At 39.8% G+C, this 22,567-nt stretch overlaps 1 protein-coding gene across 1 annotated transcript in view; it reads left to right on the forward strand.

Annotated features, from left to right (window-relative positions):
- The window catches only part of LOC122798357 (mitogen-activated protein kinase kinase kinase 3-like), a 749,834-nt gene that overhangs the window by 323,066 nt on the left and 404,201 nt on the right, over positions 1 to 22,567 (forward strand). Inside the window, exon 3 of the mRNA XM_044067209.1 lies at positions 18,353 to 18,393. Within this exon, the coding sequence (XP_043923144.1) occupies positions 18,353 to 18,393 (41 nt within the window). The remainder of the gene's footprint in view (positions 1 to 18,352; positions 18,394 to 22,567) is intronic.

A 22,567-nucleotide genomic window follows, 5' to 3' on the forward strand; every position in this document is an offset into this window, starting at 1 on the left:
GAAGCATAGAGGAATTTATACATATGGCAGTTCCACTGTGACATAAAAAGCCATAGGAGTATTTATGCACATGGCAGTTCTACTGTGACATAAGTATAGGGGTATTTATGGATATGGTAGGTCCACTGTGACTCAAGAAGCATAGAGGTATTTATGCATGTGGCAGTTCCACTGTGACATACATACCGGGGTATTTATGCATGTGGTAGTTCCACTGTGCCATATGAAGCATAGGGGTATTTATGCATGTGGCAGTTCCACTGTGACATAAAAATTGTAGAGGTATTTATGCATGTGGCAGTTCTACTATGACATGAGAAGCAAAGGGGTGTTTATGCATGTGGCAGTTCCACTGTGACACAAAAAGTGTAGGGGTAGTTATGCATGTGGCAGTTCCACTGTGCCATAAGAAATATAGGGGAGTTTGTGCGGCAGTTCTACTGTGACATAAGAAGTGTAGTATTTGCGAAGGTGGCAGTTCCTTTGTGACATAAGAAGTACAAGGATATTTTTGCAAATGGCACTTTTACTGTGACATAAGAAGTGTAGGGGTATTTATGCATGTGTAAATTCCTCTTTGACACAAGTATAGGGGTATTTGTATGTGTTCCTCTGTGACATTAGCAGATTACAGTGGCTGTAAATACAACAATTATATAACACAAAGAATGTTTTTTTTAAATTCCTTTATTAAATTATCACTTAAGAGTCTATATTACCAGATCGAATGTTTAGGTTATCGAACACCTAAACATCGAACTGGTAATACTGAAACTAAAAACGTGAGCAGCGTAGGGAAAGACTTCCGTTGGCCACACAAAAAAAAAAAAAACACTTTAAACCCAAACAAAGTGGGGGGCTTTGCACCCACACACCCCTGACATGGGGGGGCTGTACCCCCCAACTAAATATACCAACTCTGAGATCGCTCTACAGTAGACAAAATGGCAAAATCTGGCTAACGGCCAAGGAAATTCTTTCCCTGCGGTAAATCGTCTGTTCATGTTTTTTGGCTTTCGATATTACCAGTTCGATGTTTAGGTGTTTAATAACCTAAACATTTGATCTGGTAATATAGACCCTCACTTAAGACATAGCTACACATCCATTAACAGAAAAGAAAAAAAAAAACATAATATTTTTTCATGCATTATATAGTGCACTTGTGTTTTTATTCTTAATAATAACTGTCATGTACTCCAACATTATATATGGTGCACAATTTCTGCATTCTTGTAAACAGCACTCCTCTTGAGCATTATTTTATTATTATTTCACTAAAGATCTCACTTCCAGTTTTTCTCTCTTTAAACAAGATTCAGTTCTTCAATTACAGTTTGTTTCAATTTTAATTTCCATTTTCTAGTAATTGCTTTTTTTTTTCGCAGCAAGTAGCATTAAACTTAGTAAGGCCTTACAATGTCTACGCAGTTCAGTTCCTGTATATCCCTTCAAAAGAATCATTTCCTTAGTCACAGCAATTTGTTCCCCCAGTATTTCTGTCAGAGTACTCTATAGTGTAGTTTTACAAGTCTACCAACTCATCACAATCCCCAAAAAACATGTTCCCAGTTACCTCTCTCTTTCCCATCACACCTCCAACGTTTGCTGTCTACCGGTGGAAAAATTAGTTTATTTGTGGTATAAAAATACCTATGCAAACACTTTCTTGCAAAAATCCTAAACCTTTTGGACTTTGTTACATACTTGGGAGCCATACATATGTCCTTCTATTGTTGCTTTGCAAATTGATTTTTTAGTCTCTTCCCAATCATAACCTGCTCTGATTGATTCATATAGTTATCATGAAATATTTTGTATGCCCTACTAATTATCTTTTTTTTAACAGCAGCTTCTGTTCTAGACTTGACTAAAAACTCTGAGGCTGATCTTTTACTTAAGACTTCTCCATCCCTTTCTCTTTACCTGTACCCTGATATCAGTCCCTGGTAGAGAAGTCAGTCAGTAAACTGCAGTGCAGACTTGTGCTTAATCTTATCCCACTGTTTTACCTTCCCTCTCTAGTTATGTGCTCCTTATATCTTGTTTCATTTGCCAGTTTTCTGTAGTCAATTCCACCTCCATCTTGCCAGTTTTCTGTACCCACAACAGAACAGAAGAAAAGATGGCAGGACACTGCTGCTGCTCAATAAAACTTTTAATAAAAACTTTAAAACAAGTAAACGAAGTAATCCAAATGCAGACAAAATGAAAAAAGGTTAGCGCTTTCGGGTTACACCCTTCATCAGACAACAAACACTGCATGCACATTCTTTTTAAAAAGAGTCATAACCAATGAAAACCTTATAGGTCAATGAAACACACGCCTCTTCAGGAGTGTGGGTTTTAAAGGAATAACATCATTTAAACCTGGGGGTAGGTGTGCCATTAAGTCTATAATCCATTTAGTTTCATCCAAGGCAGTCTGCAGCCTGACATCCCCCCCCCGATTATTCATTCTAATGTTAACTATCACTCTAAATGAAAAGCTATGTGTTGGATGTATGCATATATGCCTATACAAGGCGTTGCTGTCATCCCTATTCCTTATACTTCCTAAATGTTGTAGGATTCTCACCTTAAACATATTTGTGGTCATGCCCACATAAAAACTGGGGCATTTAGTGCATTCAGCCAAATAGACCACATTTGAGGTCCTGCAAGTGGCTCTACCCTTAAAAACAACATTCTTCCCGGTGGTTCTATGTATGAAGTTAACCTCTTTATTGATAAAGCTGCAAGCTTTACACGTACCACATGGAAGTGTACCTGCCCTGCTCTTAAATGGCCTGCTCTCAGAGAGACTATTCTCCTTACATAAAATGTCACTCAAGTTCTTATTCCTTCTATATTGAAAATAAGGTCTGTTATCAATTAGCCCCTTTAAACTGGTATCACTGGTGAGGATGTTCCAGTTGTTATTAACAATTCTACAGATGTCACTGATGTTGCTCCCATAGGTGAACAACAACTTGGTGCCTCTCTGTATGGTGGTATCCTGCACGGTCACTACGGGAGCCTGGGGCTGATTCCTATTGAGCCAAGGTCTAGATTTAGTCTGTCTATGGATCTTACCATTATCTATAACGTTCCTTACCATATTCTTCCCATAGCCTCTCTGCTCAAAGTGCCCCGTTAGATTCACTAACTCTTGTTCAAATTGCTTGTCATCTGTACTAATCCGGGAGACACGACTCACTTGCCCTCTGACAATGTTTGGGAGAATGTGGCGAGGATGCATGCTGTCGTAGGACAGCAGGGTATTTTTCCAACAGTCTTTCTTGTGTAGGCTAGATGAAAAGCCTACTTGTTGTTGTGTGACCCTCACATCTAAAAAAATCTATAGAGTGGTAAGATGTGTTCGTACTAAACTTAAGGAAGGTGGTAGTAGTATGTAGGTATGACAAAAAACTGTTAAACTTGTCATATTCTCCATTCCAAAGAATAAAAATATCATCTACAAATCTAACATACATCAAGATGTGATCCTTCCAAGTAGCATTTCCCAAAATATTCATCATTTCCCATTTTGAGAGGACAAGGTTCGCATAGGTATTGGCACAGGGTGTGCCCATGGCTACACCCTGTGCTTGCCTATACGTGGAGCCAGCTCCCAGAAAAACATTATTGTCCAGCACTAATGTTAACAGATCCCTAATGAGTTCTATTTTGTTCTCAGTGACACCCAAACCTGTCAAAAGTTCAATTATAGAGGTAATACCATAATCATTGTTGATCACTGTAAAAAGACTATTAATGTCTAGTGTCACCATAAGAACATTATCTACACTGGCAGGCTTGATAACATTCCCCAAGATCTGTAAAAAATGCCCTGTGTCTATCAGGATATTATCCATTTGTTGGATATAAGGTTTTAATAAAAAATCTATCCATATGGAGACATTTTCGGTTACCCATCCCCTGCCCGAAACAATCGGCCTAAGGGGTGGGTCATTCAAACATTTGTGCAGTTTGGGTAGTGCTTTAAATATTGGGATTACTGGTTTCTCTATCAGTAAAAACTGATAAGTCTCTTCAGTGATACTAAAGTTGTTCTTCAGGGTATTTAACTTCTTATGTACTTTATCAACTATATGTTTTACAGATACAGGATTAATCTCTATATAAGCCATATCATCTTGTAGCAAATGTTTTATTTTGTCATTGTACCATGTAGTGTCCATTAAAACAATAGCTCTGCCGTTATCCGCCCTTTTTATTGTTATGGAAGCGTTGTTAGCTAATCCCTTCAAAGCTGTGGTCTGCTCTGTAGTTAAATTATAATATTTGGAAAAGAGACCTTCGGTATAATACTTGGCCATATCTTTCTCACAAGCACTCAAAAAAAGATGTAAGGTGGGTGAAAGCTGTGGTATAAATCCACTTGCTTTTTTAGGTACATTACAGTTAGATATATCATTACCAAACATGCTCTTCAGCATCAAGTTTCTACAAAATAACATGATGTCAGTAATTACCTCATTATGCATACAAGGATTGCTAGGCACAAAAGTTAGTCCCTTGTTCAAGACGAACAACTCGTCCGTGGTTAGACAGTGTGATGATAAATTATAAACAATGTTATTACAGAAGCCAGGAGTCATTGGAGAATCCTTCTCCTCTTCCCAGCCTCCCTGTTGTCGCTCTGTGATCTTCTCCCGGCCCCTCTCTTCTTGACGGGCGGTAAAGTTCCAAAAAACGCTTACGTCCCTGCGATGCCTTGGGCCGTGCTCCAGTCCCTGCTGTAACCTCTTCCATATCTTGTGCAACAATCGACAGGACATCGTTCTCAGCCATTGCAGAAGATGTTCCGGCTTCGGTCATGCACTGCTGCCCAGTGCTACGCAAGCCGGCACTGTTGGTATCGATGTCCGGGATCAAGTGAGTGGAAAAAGTCCCGTTGTCAATGTCACCTCCCTGTGTGTGGTGAACGGGGGGTGAAAGTGGATCAACTGTGTCAGCAATGGTGTTACGTCGTCCGTTGATGACGTGAGCAGGCTCTGTACGTCCTGCTGTGACGCCTGCTGCCATTGGCAACCCTGCTCGTTCTCTGGAGTCCCTGGAATGCCCAGTGCGTTCTGTAAAGGTGTGTGTCTCTCTCAACCGTTCATCTTGTGCTCTGGAATCCCTCTGATACCGTGGATTTCTGGGCCAAACGAAGATATTTCCTTTAGAGAAATCCTCATGATCCCTCTTGATTTTATTTAACTTATCAAGATGTAATTTCTCGGCATTGTCATGAAGTGCTCCGCATATCTGTTGTAAGCGTTACTTACTTCTAGAGTCAGTAAAGTCACCCTCTAATTTGCACAGGAGGAGCTTCACCTCCTCATTTAACTTTTCCATTTCAGGTGCAAAGAAGCTGATAAGCAGTTTCATGTATTTAAAACTGGTGTCTATGTTTAGTGCCTGCCATTTAGCCAGCAATTCAGGGAAACAATCTCCTTGTGCCGGCATACACATCACTCTCATGCCTCTAGGTACAATGCCATATTCAAGGCAAGCTTCAAAATGAAATTTTTGCCACTGCAAACGTTGTAATTTATTCATTTTAAAGTTCAAATCTTTCAACAAGTCCTCAAATGTTTTATCAACAGGTGCAGGCATATCATTACTTCCTTTTCTATTTTTAGCTGTATCAAAACCCAAGTTAAGAAACGGATTTAAAAAAGGTGTAAGAAGCTTCTTGGACCAACAACCATTTATCGGTCCAGATTCAGAAGCTCCAACAAGAGGGTTATTCAACTCACCCATGGTATCAGCAGCATGCATGGCTTGTAGGAAAAAAGACAGCACCAAACAAAATGAATCCACTTAGCCTTGCCAAAGTCCTGAATCCAAAATAAGCAAAACAGAAGAAAGATGGCAGGACACTGCTGCTGCTCAATAAAACTTTTAATAAAACTTTAAAACAAGTAACGAAGTAATCCAAATGCAGACAAAATGAAAAAAGGTTAGCGCTTTCGGGTTACACCCTTCATCAGACAACAAACACTGCATGCACATTCTTTTTAAAAAGAGTCATAACCAATGAAAACCTTATAGGTCAATGAAACACACACCTCTTCAGGAGTGTGGTTTTAAAGGAATAACATCATTTAAACCTGGGGTAGGTGTGCCATTGTCTATAATCCATTTAGTTTCATCCAAGGCAGTCTGCAGCCTGACATCCCCCCCCCCCCCGATTATTCATTCTAATGTTAACTATCACTCTAAATGAAAAGCTATGTTGGATGTATGCATATATGCCTATACAGGCGTTGCTGTCATCCCTATTCCTTATACTTCCTAAATGTTGTAGGATTCTCACCTTAAACATATTTGTGGTCATGCCCACATAGAAACTGGGGCATTTAGTGCATTCAGCCAAATAGACCACATTTGAGGTCCTGCAAGTGGCTCTACCCTTAAAAACAACATTATTCCCGGTGGTTCTATGTATGAAGTTAACCTCTTTATTGATAAAGCTGCAAGCTTTACACGTACCACATGGAAGTGTACCTGCCCTGCTCTTAAATGGCCTGCTCTCAGAGAGACTATTCTCCTTACAAAAAATGTCACTCAAGTTCTTATTCCTTCTATATTGAAAATAAGGTCTGTTATCAATTAGCCCCTTTAAACTGGCATCACTGGTGAGGATGTTCCAGTTGTTATTAACAATTCTACAGATGTCACTGATGTTGCTCCCATAGGTGAACAACAACTTGGTGCCTCTCTGTATGGTGGTATCCTGCGGTCACTACGGAGCCTGGGGCTGATTCCTATTGAGCCAAGGTCTAGATTTAGTCTGTCTATGGATCTTACCATTATCTATAACGTTCCTTACCATATTCTTCCCATAGCCTCTCTGCTCAAAGTGCCCGTTAGATTCACTAACTCTTGTTCAAATTGCTTGTCATCTGTACTAATCCGGAACGACTCACTTGCCCTCTGACAATGTTTGGGAAAATGTGGCGAGGATGCATGCTGTCGTGGGACAGCAGGGTAGTTTTCAACAGTCTTTCTTGTGTAGGCTAGATGAAAAGCCTACTTGTTGTTGTGTGACCCTCACATCTAAAAATCTATAGAGTGGTAAGATGTGTTCACTAAACTTAAGGAAGGTGGTAGTAGTATGTAGGTATGACAAAAACTGTTAAACTTGTCATATTCTCCATTCCAAAGAATAAAATATCATCTACAAATCTAACATACATCAAGATGTGATCCTTCCAAGTAGCATTTCCCAAAATATTCATCATTTCCCATTTTGAGAGGACAAGGTTCATAGGTATTGGCAGGGGTGCCCATGGCTACACCCTGTGCTATCTATGGAGCCAGCTCCCAGAAACATTGTCCAGCACTAATGTTAACAGATCCTAATGAGTTCTATTTTGTTCTCAGTGACCCAAACCTGTCAAAAGTTCAATTATAGAGGTAATACCATAATCATTGTTGATCACTGTAAAAAGACTATTAATGTCTAGTGTCACCATAAGAACATTATCTACACTGGCAGGCTTGATAACATTCCCCAAGATCTGTAAAAAATGCCCTGTGTCTATCAGGATATTATCCATTTGTTGGATATAAGGTTTTAATAAAAAATCTATCCATATGGAGACATTTTCGGTTACCCATCCCCTGCCCGAAACAATCGGCCTAAGGGGTGGATAATATCCTGATAGACACAGGGCATTTTTTACAGATCTTGGGGAATGTTATCAAGCCTGCCAGTGTAGATAATGTTCTTATGGTGACACTAGACATTAATAGTCTTTTTACAGTGATCAACAATGATTATGGTATTACCTCTATAATTGAACTTTTGACAGGTTTGGGTGTCACTGAGAACAAAATAGAACTCATTAGGGATCTGTTAACATTAGTGCTGGACAATAATGTTTTTCTGGGAGCTGGCTCCACGTATAGGCAAGCACAGGGTGTAGCCATGGGCACACCCTGTGCCAATACCTATGCGAACCTTGTCCTCTCAAAATGGGAAATGATGAATATTTTGGGAAATGCTACTTGGAAGGATCGCATCTTGATGTATGTTAGATTTGTAGATGATATTTTTATTCTTTGGAATGGAGAATATGACAAGTTTAACAGTTTTTTGTCATACCTACATACTACTACCACCTTCCTTAAGTTTAGTGCGAACACATCTTACCACTCTATAGATTTTTTAGATGTGAGGGTCACACAACAACAAGTAGGCTTTTCATCTAGCCTACACAAGAAAGACTGTTGGAAAAATACCCTGCTGTCCTACGACAGCATGCATCCTCGCCACATTCTCCCAAACATTGTCAGAGGGCAAGTGAGTCGTGTCTCCCGGATTAGTACAGATGACAAGCAATTTGAACAAGAGTTAGTGAATCTAACGGGGCACTTTGAGCAGAGAGGCTATGGGAAGAATATGGTAAGGAACGTTATAGATAATGGTAAGATCCATAGACAGACTAAATCTAGACCTTGGCTCAATAGGAATCAGCCCCAGGCTCCGAGTGACCGTGCAGGATACCACCATACAGAGAGGCACCAAGTTGTTGTTCACCTATGGGAGCAACATCAGTGACATCTGTAGAATTGTTAATAACAACTGAAACATCCTCACCAGTGATACCAGTTTAAAGGGGCTAATTGATAACAGACCTTATTTTCAATATAGAAGGAATAAGAACTTGAGTGACATTTTATGTAAGGAGAATAGTCTCTGAGAGCAGGCCATTTAAGAGCAGGGCAGGTACACTTCCATGTGGTACGTGTAAAGCTTGCAGCTTTATCAATAAAGAGGTTAACTTCATACATAGAACCACCAGGAAGAATGTTGTTTTTAAGGGTAGAGCCACTTGCAGGACCTCAAATGTGGTCTATTTGGCTGAATGCACTAAATGCCCCAGTTTCTATGTGGGCATGACCACAAATATGTTTAAGGTGAGAATCCTACAACATTTAGGAAGTATAAGGAATAGGGATGACAGCAACGCCTGTATAGGCATATATGCATACATCCAACACGTAGTTTTTCATTTAGAGTAATAGTTAACATTAGAATGAATAATGGGGGGGGGGGGGGAATGTCAGGCTGCAGACTGCCTTGGATGAAACTAAATGGATTATAGACTTAATGGCACACCTACCCCAGGTTTAAATGATGTTATTCCTTTAAAACCCACACTCCTGAAGAGGCGGTGTTTCATTGACCTATAAGGTTTTCATTGGTTATGACTCTTTTTAAAAAGAATGTGCATGCAGTGTTTGTTGTCTGATGAAGGGTGTAACCCGAAAGCGCTAACCTTTTTTCATTTTGTCTGCATTTGGATTACTTCGTTTACTTGTTTTAAAGTTTTTATTAAAAGTTTTATTGAGCAGCAGCAGTGTCCTGCCATCTTTTCTTCTGTTTTGCTTATTTTGGATTCGCAGGACTTTGGCAAGGCTAAGTGGATTCATTTTGTTCAGTTTTCTGTACCCCTTCTTGCAGTAATCCCTATTGGCAAAATCTCATTTCTCCATTCCTATGTTGACTTATTTCTTAGACTCCTTTCTACATAAATACACTGTATGGTTATTGTTATTCTCCTTAAGGATCTGCATCCAAAATCCCACACTCTGCCCTAATTTTTAGAACCCTCTCCACTTTATCATCATCCCTTTCCACTTAGATTTTTATAGCATTCTACTTCTGTTGTGCTTATGAGCCTTAACTGTGTAGCTCATATCTGTATCTGCCTTAACAGTATCCTTTTTAGTCCACACTCCTAAATACTTTATCTTGTCATGCCCTCAGAAATATGGGTATTGCTAAGACAATTAATTTGCATGTATATACTGTTCTGCTACATAGGTTCATAGGTTCATACTAGGCTATCTGCCCTAGGGCATTTATAAGCCTAGCCAGAGTGTGTTTGGCTTTCGCCACCCATTTTAAATTAATTTTACTATGCCCTTTTTTGAGGTTAGTATACTGTGCCTCTGTCTAACAGTGACACAGAAGTGATACCCGGGGTAAACCTACAATCTCCCATCCACTCATCAAGATTCCTCTTGAAGAGAGTCAATGAGGGACTCTGCCTAACCTGGACTGGGATTTTATTCTAGAGTGAAGGGAGCCTCTGGGTTATGAATCTGTCCCTCCAGCATGTCCTATTTATTTCAGTGCTGAGGTTCAAGTCTCTCGAGCGGGTAGCTCGATGGGATTTGGATTTTCTGAGGTGCAGCATGTCCATTAATTCCGGGTTGGACATGGCTTTATACATCAGGCACAGATCACCTCTGAGCAGGCGGTATGCCACTGAGTAGAGCTGGAGTTTATTTAACCGGGCAGCATATGGCATCTGTTTGAGCTCTTTGATCCTTTGTTTTATCTATATTAATTTTTATGTACTGAAAATACTTGAAACTATCTCCAAATGATTCACAACAAAGAAATGTTCTTTTCTGGATTTATTACATACAGAATGATATCATCCACAAATAAAGCCAACTTTTCTTGATTTGCATAACTAAAATTGATTACCATACCAAGTGTACCTTGATTTTGTGGGTGTCTTATTTTCTGAGGCCAAGCAGGAGTGTTGACTGCAACTTAGGGACTGCTTTCCCTAACAGGGATTGACAACAGAGTGCAGGCAAAAAGAAAGGAATTTAGGGAGTGCTAAGTGAAAGATCAGCTTTTAAATCTTGGTAGTATAGAATATTCAGTAAGTGTGTTGGAGAATTATTTTGTAATAGTTGATTGGATTAACACTCAAGACTTGAATGCCTGTTTTACCTGTGAAAGAAATAGAAACTTTTGGTAACAGGAGACTCCAGAATTAAAGGGACAGGCTTATATGTTTGAAAGCAAGACAATTAAAATGGAGTAGTCATGTGTTTTTGTTGTTCAGGAGCCAACATAAAATATGTGAAAAATACTCTGAATTAACTTGGCATATCTAAAAACAGGTATAATAGTGCTATAATGCATGTTGGTACCAATGACTTTGGTTCATAGGTTCATAGGTTTATACTAGGCTATCTGCCCTAAGGCATTTATAAGCCTAGCCCAGAGTTTTGTGGCTTACGCCACCCCTTATATTAAAAAATACTGTGCCCATTAGTTTGTTGTGCCTCTGTCCAGCAGTGACACAGAGATGATTCCCGGGGTAAACCTACGATCTCCCATCCACCGGTCAAGATTTCTCTTGAACAGAGCCAGCGAGGTGCTCTGCCTCACATGGACCGGGATTTTATTCCACAACATAGGGAGTCTCTGGGTGACAAATATATCCCTCCAGCATGTCCTATTTATAGCCGTGCTAAGGTTTAAGTCGCTTGCTCTAGTGGATCTGGTAGATTTGGATTTTTTGAGGTGGAGCATGTCCATTAATTCCGGGTTGGACATGGCCTTGTATGTCAGGCACAGGTCACCTCTGAGCAGAAGGTATGCGACTGAATAGAGCTGGAGTTTCTTCAGTCTGGCAGCATATGACAGATTTTGGAGTCCCTTTATCCTTTTGGTGAGGAACTTTTGGGGTCTCTCCAATTGCTGCAGGTGTCGGGTGAGATACATCCCGAATGGGGCACTGTACTCGATCATTGGTCTGATAAGTGAAGAGTACAGGGGAACAATGACCTCACTTGATCTGGATGTGAATCCCTTCATGATCAGGTGTGCAATGTAGAAGGTTTTTCTAACCACTTTAGCAATGTGAGTGTCAAAAGAAAGGCCACTGTCAACCTGGGTCCCCAGGTCCCTGATAACCTCTTCTGTGCTTAGTGGATTGCCACCTATATGGTAGCTTGGGGTTACCTTGTTTTTCCCGAAGGGTATGACTATACATTTTTTGGCATTTAACTTCAGGCCATGGCTCTGGCACCAGCTATCAGTTTCCGTGAGACCCCTCTGAAGGATATCTGTGTCCGATGTACTTTCCACTATGGCTCCCAGTTTGCAGTCATCTGCAAACTTTGTCAGCCATAGTCCTCCTGTGTTTGCCTGTACTTCTGAGAAGTAGATGCCGAACAACAGGGGCCAAGGACTGAGCCCTGTGGGACACCACTTGTGACCGGCTTGGAGTCTGACATGGCGCCAGCTACTCTAACCCTGTGGGTTCTGTCCTTTAGCCAGTTTGCAACCCATCTTGTGACATATGGGTTTACATTTAAGCTGGTAAGTTTCTCTATAATACCCAAGTGGGGTATTGTGTCGAAAGCTTTTGCAAGGTCAAGGTAGGCTGTATGGACTGCCTTTCCCTCATCAATGGCCTTGGTGACTGTTTCGAAGAAGTCGACCAAGTTCAAAAGGCATGATCTGCCCTTGACAAAGCCAAACTGGGTCGGGTCCAATGTCTGCAAGTCCCCTATGTCTTTGTTTATGAGTTCCATTATGATCCTCTCCATAGCTTTGCAGACCAGGCTTGTTAAGCTTATGGGGCGGTAATTACCAGGGTCCGTAGAGGCACCGCCTTTGTGGAGTGGGACCACAGTTGCCGTACGCCACTCCTTGGGCATGTATCCTGTGGTAAGTCTAAGATTAAACAGCTGCCTTATGTGCAGGTTTAGTTCCTCATTGAGTTCATGTAGCACACAGCCGGGGACACCATCCCATTGATGCTGTGTTTTTAGCTTTAGAGAGAGCAGCTTTCACCTGCGCATTGGAGATGTCTGGGAGGCTGCACTCCGCTGGGATAGTTATCTCTCCTTTTGGGGAGAGGGGGTGAAGTTTGCACTGAACCTGTCTGCCAGTATGTTGGCAATGTCTGTGGGTTCAGTGATTTTTGTATCATTTTGGACTAATTCTGAGCATATCTGGGAGTTTCCACCCAGGTTTCTAACATAGCTGAAGAAGGCCTTATGATTGTCTTTTGAATCTATGGCAATTATTCTCTCACAGTTGGCCTTGGATGATTTTATGAGTGCTCGTATTTTTTTACTAATAATGATCAAAGGTGTCTTCTCTTTTATGGATTTTGATCTATCATGTAACAGCTTTCTCCTCTTATTGTAAAGTTTGTTTATGGCTGGGGTCCACCAGACTGGACGTTTGCCCTTGGTGGAAAGAGTCTTGGTTTTATTAGGGATTGCCTGATCCATGCAGTCCTGGAGTTGTTCGTAGAAGGCATTTGTAAGGGCTTCCGCAGCTTGGGTTGTGGTTTCCACTGGCTCGGGGGCCTTGAAGGATACCACACCAGTCTTGAGTAGTGTGAAGTTTGCTTTAGAGAAGTTCTTCACTGTGGTCTTTTTGTTTGGGGTGGGGGCGGGATGTGGATATCCAGTGAGATTAGTTTATGATCTGATCTCACCAATGAGGGATATACTTCCAGTGTGGAGCATTTTGTCCCCATGTTTGTGATGATGAGATCTAGTATATTTTCTCCTCTTGTGGGAACGGTGACTAGTTGTTCCATGGCATTTGAATTTATGAACTCCAGGAACCTTTGGGCTAGAAAGTTTGGGCTTGAGTAATGTTCCCAGTCTATATTCGGGTATTTGGAGTCACCCAATATAATGGTGTTTGGAGATACATTTATACCCTCCAGTGTCTTCAGGAAGGGTGTGTGGGGTTCCTGAGTTTGAGAGGGTGGCCTGTAGCATGCTACAAATTGTAGAGCAGTTTTGCCTATGGTTAATTGCACCTGGATGGTTTCCGATGCTTCGTGCATTGCCACCAACCTGGAGGTGTGGGTATCCTTGATGAATATGGATACACCACCTCCTTTTGTGGTGTGGTCCAGGTTTTGGGGCCGGAACGCATGATATGAGGTAAAACCTGATAGTGCCGGGGTGCTCTCAGGAGCCTTGAACCAGGTTTCAGTCACAGCACAGACATCGATGTTCATCATACTGAGAAGTGCCTCGAGTGCGTGCATTTTGAGATTTAGACTTCTGGCATTGAGCAGCATTACCCTTAGTTTCTTCCCATTTTTGTTTTCTAGGGTGGTAGGTTTAGAATTTGAGCCTTGCCTAAAAAGGCACTATGGGGGTGGCAAGAGCCTTAGCCAATATCCGGAATCCCAGGGGTGACAGGTGCAAGCCGCCCTTGGCAGCGTGGCTTGTCAAGCATGTCATCCCAGGCAGACAGACACTGGATCCCCTTTGAATGACACCAGAAATGAAGCCAATTGTTAAAGCTGATCATCTTGTCTCTATGTTGTGGCATCATTCTGGTGAAGGTGCAGTTAAAGATTATTGTGTTGTAGCAAATAATGTTATAAATCTATTGTAATTCATTCTAGAGAAGGTTAATACTTTTGTTTGTTTACAGAAATCGTATTTGTGGAATGTTACAAAGTCTTTACAAACAGAAAACTAGAATGGGTGAATATTTGTGTTAAGAAAGCAGGGCAGCTCAAAGGATGGAACGTCATATGCCATATGACAGTGGATATGGGTACATGTTTGCTTGATGACAATATTCACTTATAAAAAACAGGAAAGAGAATTATGACAAGAGATTTGCTTAATCACAGAATGGAGGAAAAGCATATTTTCAACTATATGTTGGCTTTATTTGTGGATATTTTGTAGGTACTGTATAAAGATTGTGGCTAACAAATAGCTAGAGTTAAGGAATAAAGTACTTGTTTTAAAGGAATTAAGTGACTACAGTAGTGCAGATATTGCAATTATAACAAAATTATTCAGACTGGTTTCCAGTTTATGATGGCTATAAGTTCCATTTCTCTAACAGGCATTATAAACCAGGTCAAGGTTCAGATGTCATGCTATCAGTTAAGAAAAGTTTCAAGTGCAGAAATGAATTTGTAAATAAAGAAAAGTGAGTTTTGTTGTGTTTCAGCAAGCATTAAAATAGGAGACTTGCTCCAGGCCACCAAACTCAAAAACTAGTCAGTTAGAAGATCTGTTCAGCCATATCTATTCAATCTGTATACAAAATGGGGTAATTGTGGCGCTTAGCAACCTCCATGGGATTACTTTGGGTAAGATGACACATTATCTAATTTAAAAATATATCCACCTCTTTTTTTAGAAGAAAATAAGTTAATACAAATAGTAAAAGAAGAAAATAAGTTAACACAAATAGTAAAAGAACACCTCCCAACATACAATAAGATTTTTTGATGTAGTAGGCATTCCAGAGTATTTGCAAGTAAACTGTCATTGTATATTAATGAAATAACCGATGACATGGTGTGGTATATTGAAGATTTACCTATGGTTGGTGTGATTTAATCATGAGGGTGAAGCCCGAGTGATTAAATAAAGCCAACCATGGGTAAATTTCAATAAACCACAACCACGGAGTCGGTTATTGCTATTATACAACGACATTATTTAAGAAAAAAAATACTTACTTTTCTTAAATAATGCCTTTGTATAATAGTGCATTACAGTTCTTCTGCTGGTTGTGGTACACTGCTTCCTTGTTTTGATGTACTGAGCATGTGTATGGGACTTGTGTCCCACGCATACCCATTACATCAATGCTTTGAAATGGAAGCAACAGAGAAAAGAAATCTCTTTTTTCTCTCTCTTTTTTTTTTTATTTGTTTTAAAAAAAAATGTTTTGAGGACTTTATGCCAATGGAAAAAAGTCCTGGCGACTGGGCCTTTTTCTGTTGGTATATTGTGAGATTTACAATGGGCACGCTGGGCAAACAGTGTGCACATTTTGGAATATTAATGGAGGGTCATTGTATAATACCCCTTCTTCTAGGCTATAACCATTCTGCTGCTTTCACGTCTTTAATGTTGGCTTGCCTTAAATTCATCAGTACAAAATTTGTCAAATTAGGCAGTGGTAACAGATTGGAATTTGTTAACAATTTAAGAGAACATACTATTTAGCAGTCTTCTGCAAGAATAATGTACACAGCATGTGGGGAATATTTGAAGACTACTATGCATAAAATTTAGCATACAAGAAAAAAGTTAAGGGAAGGCAAATGACATGCAATATCATTTGGCAGAACAAAAAGACATACATCAAGGGAATAGGACATTTGAGAAGTGGAGAGTTGATAAGTACACTCTATTGAAAAAAATGATGTAAGGCATGCTTTTAAAACATTATGCAACTAAGAGCCAAAGGAGGTTTGAGAAGAGACTGCTGAGTAATGTGAATGACAGCAGAAAGTTATGTTTTTAATGCATTCATAGGTTCAAAGGTTCATAGGTTGGTACTAGGCTATCGGCCTTAGGGCCTATACAAGCCTAGCCATAACAATTCCCTGGCTATTTCTTCCCACAGTATTTACTTCCCTGGACCCCTGTCTAGCAGGGCAACTGACGTGATCCCCGGGGTGAATTTCCATTCTCCCATCCAACCATCAAGGTTCCTTTTGAAGGGGGCCAAAGAGGCGCTCTGCTTGACATGTATGGGCAGTCTATTCCAGAGTCTGGGGAGTCTCTGGGTCAGGAAACTATCCCTCCAGCATGTTTTGTTTATCGTGATGACAAGGTTTAGATCTCTGGAGTGTGCGGCTCTGAGGGATTGGTATTTCTTTAAGTGTAGCGTGTCCAACAGCTCTGGGTTTGGCATGGCCTTGTATGTTAAGCAGAGATCACCTCGGAGTAGACGATATGCGACAGAGTATAGCTGGAGTTTTTTAAGGCGGTCAGCATAGGGCATCTGCTTTAAACCTGTGATTCTTTCCTGAGGTATTTCTGCGGCCTTTCCAGTTGTTGCTGATGTCTTGAGAGGTACATAACAAACGGGGCGTTGTATTCTATAATGGGTCTAATGAGAGATGAGTACAGTGGGACAATTCATAAAAGTTGTGACACACAGCCTAAAACAGGCCTCAGTACTATAGAAAATACATTAAGTTGGGGACATCAAGAAAATTATTGTTTTTCTTTGAATATTGTGTTAATTTATATGTAAATAAAATCAGTGATCAGCCTACTGAAACAAAAACTGTTCCCTTTTAATCATGTGTGTTTTAGCCTATCCATTGAGTCTTATATTTAAGTCTACATTTACAATAAAAAGAACACCATCTGACTGCAAAAGTGCCATAAGTAAATCAGAGTCAAGGGACAATCTTAAGTGATATAGACTCATTAGCATGTATAGGTAATGTGCATTGAAACTAATGGAAACTATGGCATTAAACATGCTGTCAGATAATTTGAAAAGGTAGGACTTTGTAAAGTTTATCAGCGGACTTTTGTTAAAGATCATTCAGTGTGTCTATGTAATCAAAAGCAACATCAAAACAGATGTAATTTGCCTAGAGTTTAGTTATGTTTTTATTAGAGTAGACCATAAAATATTTGCAAAGAAATTATCTAAACTTGTCATCTCATTATCTTTGGTTTAGTGGATTAAACAATGGCATTGAGATTGCAGCAAACATCTTCTACAGCTTTTATGCAGATAATCTAAAGTTTAGAAAACTCTGTAGATAATTGGGGATTATATTAATGTCTACAACATCTTGGCATATGGGCAGAGGAAAACAAATGATTATAAATACTTAAAAACTAAACATGTACATTGTGGTATACTAAGGCATCATGTAACTGCAAGGAAAATGGCAAAAAGATTGAGTTTCAAAATACTTAAGGACCTAAGAGTGACTCATTGTTTATAATAACTTAAGATTTAACCTTCATATTGACTATCTGGTTAAAGAATGTAGCAAGATCATAGGATGTTTGAAGAAACATACTCAATCTAGGGAGGAGAATCTGTGTTTATCTCTTTAATAAGACTGACAGGTGAATATAGCGCCTTAATGTGGTAGCCATTTACAAAATGAGGTAGCTGAAGTTAGAAATCACCCTGTGCAGATTCATTAAATTAATGTGTGGACAAGATAATTGTATATAAGAATAGACTGCACAATAGTCAGAACTTGGCCATGCTTAGAAGGGCCCCCATGGGTTGCTAGCTTAGTAACAATCTATAAATAGTACATTGTTCTATATAACCAACAGGCAATATAGAAGTAATTTAATACCTGTCTTTGTAGTATGTAAGGACCCCTTTCTGTGGGAATGTTTATGTTAAAAGAAGAGAGTATGATCAAGTTCAGTAAGAGTGCTGTGATCTTGTCATACAAATAATAGGACCACAAACTGCCGCACAGAAAGGGTAGTGGAGGAGTGGAGTTCTCGTTCAGATTCTGTGAATGCAAGTGAAAATCTAACCTCTTTTAGGCTGCCCCAGATGTGTTCTCTGGGAATGATTGCTATGATAGCTTGACAGGTAAAAAGGGCATTTTAACCATGTCAGTGCTCTGTGATATTGTATTTTCTTGTATAGTATTTCATTGCATTGTATGTATTGTTTTCCTTTAAACTGTACTATTAGTCATAGTCCATCACTAGATCAGTAGAGATATATATTGGAATCAGCTGTAGATTTGTAATGTTTGTTGACTGTTGCTGTGTGACTGCTTGTTTTTTTTTTTTTCAGAAGGTGGTCAGACTCAAGTTTGAATATGAGAAAGAGAAAAGGTAAGTAAAACTGGAAATTGATTTAATATTTATTATACACATGATATAAGGACTTGCTTGCATATAGGTTCTCCGCAGTACTCTGTTTGGCTGTAGTGTGTTTGAAGGTGAATATAATTTGTATCCAGCCTTGCTTTGTAGTACCTTAGCCTGATCTGTTACCTAAGTGTTAAAAAGTCATATCCCAGAAAACTGCAAAACAATGCTTCCTTTCTAGCAGTGATGTGAGAAATATTAAGCAGGTGCAACACTTTGTAACAGGAGTTTAGTTTAAAACAAGTGTCTAAAACTGTAATTACTGCAGCATGGTTAACTGGTGCACTTATCCAAGTGCCAGTTAGAAGTTCACAGTAGCACTGACCACTAAAGTGTTGGTGACAGAAAATGTGTACAAAGTTAAAAATTGTAGTATCTTAGATAATGCCTCTTAACCAAGATACAGAGGTCTTGGAGTTGAGATGTAGTTATTGCCAGCTTTGATTTCTGATGTCTAGGGGAGTAGTCGCAGTTTTGTGATCACAGATTTCAGTTTTAATCATGGCTGCCATTCTCTCAGGTAGCCCTGGAGCTGCATAACATTACAAGACAGTTTTAATAACTCCAGTTTATTAACTGTAAGAAACAGTGCTGGACAAAATCGGGTCTATATCATATGACCAAATCGCACAAATTGCGAACGCTCATAATATCGAACGTACCGGACCTCAAACTTCCTATTGTAGTGGGCTGCAGTCCCACACCTCCCGCTAAATATATATTCCAACTCCGAGATCGCACTACAGTGAGGAAAGGGCAAATATCCCATTCTTCACTGTACCGCTATTTCAGAAAAAGCACTTCGAAGTCCAGTACTTCGATATTTTGAGCATTCGCAATTTGTGCTATTCGCTCATATGATATAGACCCGACAAAATCAGGAGCAAATAATAATGGTTTTAATGTATATGTTTTTTAAAGCACAATGTGTTTGTTTTTGTGTGTTGTTTGTTATGTGCATGTTTTTGTGGACTGAATCTAAAAACATTTATATTGTGGAAGCTTTGAAATTATTACAACTTGATAACAAAACATAAATTGTGTCTTCATTGGATTATATAATGAATGGTTGACATGTCACTTGATCAAAATATAAAAACATGCACCATGACATGTCGACCATTCATTATATCGTACAAATAATATATTGACACTCAGTGCATCAAAAATGGAAACAAATTTCCTTTTCTGATGTAGTACCTATAACTTGACCACATTCAGCTAAAACTTGTCTGAATAGTGATAGTGTTATGGGGCTTTTTTAAAGTTAAGATACATGTTAGGGTTAGGGGCTGGGTTAGGGTTAGCATGAATGACTAAGATGGGGGGGGGGGGCTAGTACAAAGTTTTATAATTAATTCATTTTACAGTATAGCAACCAGACAGTATTAATAGAATTGCATCAAATGAAATGAATCTGCAGTATCCTTTAAGTGACATTTCTAAAATTAAATCGGAATGCTGAGTTCTATGAAATTTTATTGGAATGTGATCATAAGAGTTGACCCAGTTGCTCAGGATTTGGGAACTTATGTGGACAGCGACCTAACTTTTCACCAACATATATCCATTGCTGTAGGAAAATCCTTCTATATTGCACAGCTTATAAACAAAGGGACTGTGTCTAGGTCTGGGGATGCCATTGCCTCCCTTCATTCAGCCCTCATTAGGCTAGCCATTGAATATATTGTCCACTTTAATATGTATCTGTTCAAACACATGCAACAGCTGGAATCTCCACAGAGATACCATACTAAAAGGATAGAAAGCCTAAACAACATGTCCTACATGAACTGTCTCAGAGCCCTGTCATTAAAATCAGTATCCTACAGACTGCTAAGGAGTGGCCTTTGTCTGGCATACAAGGCATCCTCTGTGCCATCATTGATAGATTTACTGTGCATCAGCAAGTCAAACTTCATCAGAAATACACAATCTAGGGATCTAGACCTCTTCTGCAACATCAACAGAACAGTTTGGAGGAACAGGTATATCTTGCAGAGGATACCGCTGCTCTGGGACAGACACTCCATCCACATAAACAAGGTTCATCCCTGTCCATATTCAACAGCTACTTAGATCTATGTGTAGGAAACTGAAAATTTACCCCAGGAATGCCCCCTGTACTACTAATTGACAGAGGCAGCCCCTAAGTGCTTTATCCTATGTATGGGTCCCCTCAAATTATAAACTATAGTAGGAGGAAAGTGCCACGAAATAAAGCCACTAGGCAAACACCATTTTTTTTATAAAGTCTGGTTTGTTATTGGTATTCCTCCATGTGTTAGTAGTTTATGGTGCTCCCTTTTTCCTGGATTTTGGTGTTCTCCTCAAATTATCTGTGGTATTATCCAAGTTATTCTCATTAAGGGTAATGTGTAATTATTGACCGTGGAATGGGTAAGGAAAACTGGCTAGGCTTAAAATGGCCCACAAGGGCAGCTAGCCTGGTACTTACCTATGAACCTGTTCAACCTGTAAGATGATTTCTTATATATTTCTAATATTCTTGCACTGAACTGGATTAATATGAAAGTGCTGAGAAACCATAGCCGACGGAGTCCATAAATAAGCACAGATGGATATCCAGAATTTGATACATTTTATTTATTTGTTTAATACGTAATAACTGACCATCACCAATTAGAATATAAGTGACAGAAACTTGTTTCTCAGTCAACAGGGTCACACATATGCAAGTGGAGACAGTGAGAGTTAAACTGCATCCATAGTGTAACTCATTTGTCCTTCACTGGCTTAACTACCATGTTGTACCAGAATTCATAACCATCGTGTAGATTTTCTGTAGTTTATGAAACAGACCTTTCAGCCTGTGTATTGTAATACAGTTGCAGAGCTATGGTCATTTTATTACTACCCCTCTCTTCTTCAATTATATTCTTACTCAGATTTGACTGCTTTCAAGCTGGAGGTAAATGGCTAATTTAGGTAATTTGTACCAAGGTAAGCCTTGAAGCCTTTAGTTACTCTTTGGTGCCTGTAGAAAGGTTTTTCAGTAGAGTAAAAAACAAAGGGATCAGCGACAAAATTGGCAGCCTCTTAGGTCTAACATCAGAGGATCTCTATGATGGGCCAGGGATTTGGTTTATTGTCTTAACCCATCAGAATTCACTACTTTGTTTATTTGAGAAGCTTTTGTACTCAGTGGGTAGGTACATCAGCCCAATGTTGGCATGCAGCATGATATCACATGTTTACTATGCAACCACATCTAGCCCCTGTGCCTGTTATATATATTCTGCCACTACTGGAGTTCAGATCTCAAGCATGATATGTAGTTAAAAAATCCCATGCTTAATGCTTAGAAGCAAGTCCAAGTCTGTCAAGTTTCCCTATGCCCATCATGTTACTTTTTAATCAAGAATCACACCAGCGTTGACATTTTACCTCAGAATGGCCAGAGTGTAAAGCCTTGTAGTAAGTGCTAGCAGCTTGCCCCTAACACCCACAGATGTCAAACTGAGAAACTCCTAACCCACCTACTACCAGGAGGATGGCAGTGGCTGAAGGTTTCTCATTTGGGGATCATTAGGAGGATCCCAAATACAGATCTATCTCAGCCGAAGCACCATCAGAAGGGACCCCTGCTCAGAGATAGTAAGCCGTAGCATAGTTCTCTAGGAGGCAAGTCTGTTGCTAAAATGGCTTTTTAGTTTTTGCAGGTGTTGGACTCAAGACCACTCCCATCCTACTCTTTGGCATATGATGAGGGAGCTCAGAGAACATGTTTTCTTGATTCCCATCCTAAGGATGTATTCCAGGATGTGGGTGCCACTCAGACCTTGACTGATTTGCTGGAACTCAATGCTGACAGGTCTTATCCGTGTGAGTGGTCTCCAGAGGTATCCAGCCATGGGTCAGGTGTATCAAAGGCCAATGACTCCCTGCCCAGGGCTATCTCGAGTCTCATAGCAACTGCTGACCACAGTTAATGAGGTATGATGGATCTCACCATGCCATTACATGCATTTCAAGACTTAGACATCTAGCAGTTGATTGATATTTGCTAGGAACCTGAAGTGCAGGTACATGACTGTATCCTTATAGAATGTGGCCTGATACCATTTCCAGGCCTAGCTTAGATCTATTTTGCCTACATACTGCTATTAGTAGGCAC

The sequence above is a fragment of the Protopterus annectens genome, chromosome 3.part1 (genome assembly GCF_019279795.1).
Source record: "Protopterus annectens isolate FY-2018-M chromosome 3.part1, PAN1.0, whole genome shotgun sequence".
Taxonomy (NCBI): Eukaryota; Metazoa; Chordata; order Ceratodontiformes; family Protopteridae; genus Protopterus; species Protopterus annectens.